Source organism: Coregonus lavaretus (genome assembly GCF_964263955.1).
Source record: "Coregonus lavaretus genome assembly, chromosome: 31".
NCBI classification, from domain to species: domain Eukaryota; kingdom Metazoa; phylum Chordata; class Actinopteri; order Salmoniformes; family Salmonidae; genus Coregonus; species Coregonus lavaretus.
The window spans coordinates 21,982,836-21,987,124 of NC_140018.1; the positions used below are offsets into that span (position 1 = coordinate 21,982,836).

The 4,289-nt window shown below is 39.9% G+C and overlaps 1 protein-coding gene across 1 annotated transcript; it reads left to right on the plus strand.

Moving 5' to 3' along the window:
- Nucleotides 1-523: 523 nt before the first annotated feature.
- Nucleotides 524-3,209, plus strand: LOC311106543 (cbp/p300-interacting transactivator 2-like). Its single transcript, XM_084148914.1, has 2 exons — nt 524-613; nt 977-3,209. The coding sequence occupies exon 2, from the start codon at nt 985-987 to the stop codon at nt 1,687-1,689; it is 705 nt and encodes a 234-aa protein (XP_084005040.1). The 5' UTR covers nt 524-613; nt 977-984; the 3' UTR covers nt 1,690-3,209.
- Nucleotides 3,210-4,289: the final 1,080 nt, after the last annotated feature.

A 4,289-nucleotide genomic window follows, 5' to 3' on the forward strand; every position in this document is an offset into this window, starting at 1 on the left:
CTCATTTTAGTCATTTAGCAGACGCTCTTATCCAGAGCGACTTACAGTTAGTGAGTGCATACATTTTCATACTGGCCCCCCATGGGAATCGAACCCACAACCCTGGCGTTGCAAGCGCCATGCTCTACCAACTGAGCTACACGGGGTATACCTCTGTCCATGAGGTAATTTTTTCACCTCTATGCGCAAAAGTGGGGGACAGCTTCTATGCATGTTGATCTTTCCAAAGCTGTGAAATGTAAATCCACGTTTGCCACTCTTGCCTTGAACAGAAATAGCTGCAATGAGGTAATGTGCCTCGATGTTGCTGCTGTGAACGCCGGAGGCGATTGGTGCGAAGACTCTGCTCCACGTTTTGCGCGATCCTGAATCCAGACTTTAGTCTCGTCAGATTCAAGATTCTGCTTGCTCCGCCCCTGACTGCTTGTATATCAGCACTGGATGAGAGCGGTTGAAACAGTTTTTGTATTTTTTTGAGCTGAGTTTGAAAGTACACTATCTTGATTTTCAGAATGCACAGCATTCACTGAGTTGAGATCGCATAAACTGGACTGATACAGTCACTCGCCTTGTGCTGACAGCGGAGCCACATCCAAGGGATCCCGTGAAAGAGGTAAAGAGCGAGTTTTGTGTATGGAGTAGTGGAGTGAGCTGCGGAAATTGATTCACTGAAAAAAGGAAAGTAATTACAATGTCACGGAGACATTTGATACAACCTTGCAGCTCTGTTGATTGTGATTCAATCTGCAGTCTGCAGTTACATTGTATACATGCATAGTGTCTAATATTAATGTTTTGCAATGGATTGATGTTTCTAAATACTTTTTAATATAATAATTTGGAGGCTTTAACCGCAAAACTATTTACTGGGTGGTAATCGTTTTCATGTTTATTGTGCGTAAATTAATGGATAGCCTAATGTTTTTTTCTTATCCAGTCGATGCAAATGTAATGTTTGTATTTTAATTTGTGACAGCTTGGGGAATGGTAGACCGCATGATGGCAATGAACCATGGACGATTCCCTGAAGCTGTGAATGGTCTCCACCATCACCACCCAGCGCGCAGAATGGGCATGGGGCAGTTCTCGAACCCACTACACCAACAGCAACAGCAGCATGGCTACACTACTGGTATAATGGGAGATCATTTGCACTACGGAGGGGCCAATGTAACAGCTAATCACGGAATTCGGCATTCTGTGGGGAATGTAAACGTAAACGCTGGACACCCAAACAGCAACATGCCTCCCGGAGCGCGCTACAGCTCTCAATTTGTGGGACCTGCCGCCGCCGTCCCCACTCAAGGACAGCTCGCTGCAAGCATGCAGTTACAAAAGCTCAACACGCAGTACTACAGCCACCATACACACCCCTCTCACCATCATTATATGCATGAGTTGCATCCTGCGAATCATCAACTTAACGGGACAGGACAACAGTTCAGAGACAGCAACGCGAAACACAGCACGTCCAGTTTGCCTCTACAAGCGCATCATGTGCCTGCAGCAATACTGCCCCCCAACGTCATTGACACGGATTTTATTGATGAGGAGGTCTTGATGTCTCTGGTAATTGAGATGGGGCTGGACCGAATAAAGGAGCTACCTGAGCTGTGGTTAGGACAGAACGAGTTTGATTTCATGACAGACTTTGTATGTAAGCAACAGCCAAGCCGAGTGAGTTGTTAAATCTCACCAAGTGGACTTATACAGTCATCTACTCAAACAGACTTTAAAGCATTCCTTGTTGTCCCCTAAACTCGAGCATTGAGAGAGAAGATCTGCAATATACCAATGGAGAACCATTCAAACATGTACTACACCAGATTATATATTCCTCAAATATTTTGGGGTAATAGATTTATACTGCAGACATAATGGAAATTAGTTAGTTTGAAGTAGGAATGCACTACAATCTCAATTGAATCTTTGTCAAAAGGACAAATCTTCACATCCATGCTATGCATCATTACTTCAAGCTAGAATCCTTAGTTGCTACATCCATTTTTGGACTTAGAAATTAATTATATATACCCATTGATTCTTGAAGAATATAACTTATAAATGTCTCATGAGCTTAGTTCAACTGTCATACCTCATCACCCAAAGCAAAAAGATAAGCTTGTTTTTTGTAAATAATGTTGATGTAAACAACACTGTATAGCCTCAAAACATGGTTAAAACTATAATTTTGATATCATAGATGGTCAGTCCTTGCACCAATAGCTTTGTCTATGAATTTGAGACTGGTTACATTTCTCTAGGCCCACTTTGTTATTGTTTAATTAAGGATTCTAGCTTTAATTGAACGACAGAACATGGGAAATCAAGAAAACCTTTTAGATGAGTAGAGTTGTCTGCCTATTTGAATAGGCCTACTAGTCCTGGAGGAAAATAGAGCCGTACAATAGTGTGCTTGGTATATTTATTTTCCTGCCTTCTTCAAACATTTTGGATGACAGAAAATGTTGAATAATTATGAATTGCAAATGAACCATATTCAAAATGATCGAAGTGGTTAAGAAACATGCTTGTAGACAAGTACTGTGTAATTGTTCCCCACAATACTTTACTGTACAATGTTGTGGCCATATACTTACCAGATATCTGTGCTGTAAAATGATTTGTCTATCATGGAAGAAAACTGCAACTTGTGCTTGTTTTTTAAATTTCCTCATCTGCTGCAAATGTCTTTTTAACATTGCTTGTATCACAGCCAGGATGCACTGTGAGTTAACTTGGTTTTCTCTGATATTGTCAAGGTTAATGGTAGGAATGGAACTCGCATGTCTTTACAGAGATGTGGATCCTTCAATAACAGATGGGGTGATGTGTTGAGGTGTGGGTATTTTCCACATGCTTAAATGGGAACAATGTCTGTTAGAAAGAGAGAAAAAAAAATAGTATTTGGAAAAGGGATACTCCTCGCTTAAATATCCGACCCCCCCCCCCCCCGTCTTTCATGTGTGGACAATAAACAGTGTGGAATGTTGTCAAGGTAGAGAGTATAATTTCACAGGACGTCTTGTTCCTCATCAGTCCTCAGAATCGACACCACTGTGCTTATTTAGTGTATGCAATATAAGGCAATACTACTGTGTTGAAGCTTTCCAGGAAAGTTTGACAGTATTTTTGTAAATTTTTTTAGAAGAAAATTGTTAATTTATTCTATTTTAATTTGCAAACATGAATAAAGCAGCTGAAGTGAACATGGTGTCATTGTGGGGGTTGGCATCCGTTCCATGTGTTTTCAATTTGTGGGGTTTGTTGTTGCACACTTTTGCACAGTTGCAGGCCAAAGAATGAGGGCAATTCCACCGTAACAGAATGATGCTGAGACTCAGATTTTTCAATTAAAAATGTATGTCAAACAAAAACCAATGATAGCAAAGAAACAAACCATACAACTCTATGCACAAGGACTACTTTTAACAATTTCCACTGACATTTTTACAAAAACACATTTACTTCCAAGAACAGTGCAGATGCAAAGTTTAGAAACAGAATGACAGAACAAACCATCATTATGTTACCAAAATGTACTGTTCTTCAAGTAAATGTGTATCAATCTGTTACTGTGGAACTGCCCATGACTATCCTTTTTCATTCAGTTTGGTTCACATGGATCCAAAGTTGTAGTTAGTGTTGTTGTGAGGAAATACTACTGGTGAGACTTACCACTGATGATGCATAAAGTCTCAAAATACCCAACAACATAACACTTCCAGTAGGTATTGGATAGTAGTTAATACGATTAATTTAGCCAAACTGTAAATAATATAACAAACTTAACACTTTACTTGGATGACATAAGAACTATGAAATTACATTTGGACTATTCCGCCCATAATACCTTTTTTATGGATCCTTAATGGTGATATTTGCAGGCAGCTGTCTCTCTTTGAGAGATGGAGTGAGAGAGAGAGGCACCAAACACTTAACTAAAAGGAAGTGCTCAATGAGATAATGGCGTGAACCCTGAGGTGTAACACTGTAAGCGTCTAACCTTTACCATGCTGATGTTCAGCAGCTTCATGTGCTGAGCTCTTTCTCACCGTCTGATGAGACCTGAACCGTTTCTCAGCTAAGGAAATTATACTAGTGAAGATTCACTTCTAATTTATGTATCTGTTACAGGGAGTTAATTTGAAGAGAATTTTAAACACATCTTAAATCAATACTTGAGACTAATGAAAAGTGTGGAAGATGAGTCCCATGTGAGATTTTCACTGAATATTAAGGTGAAGAGACTCATTCATCCCAGAGGCATACTACCCTGTATTGTCCTT

Excerpts from the sequence above, each read along its gene's own strand:
- LOC311106543 (XM_084148914.1), top strand. The coding sequence starts at position 985 with ATGGTAGACCGCATGATGGCAATGAACCATGGACGATTCCCTGAAGCT.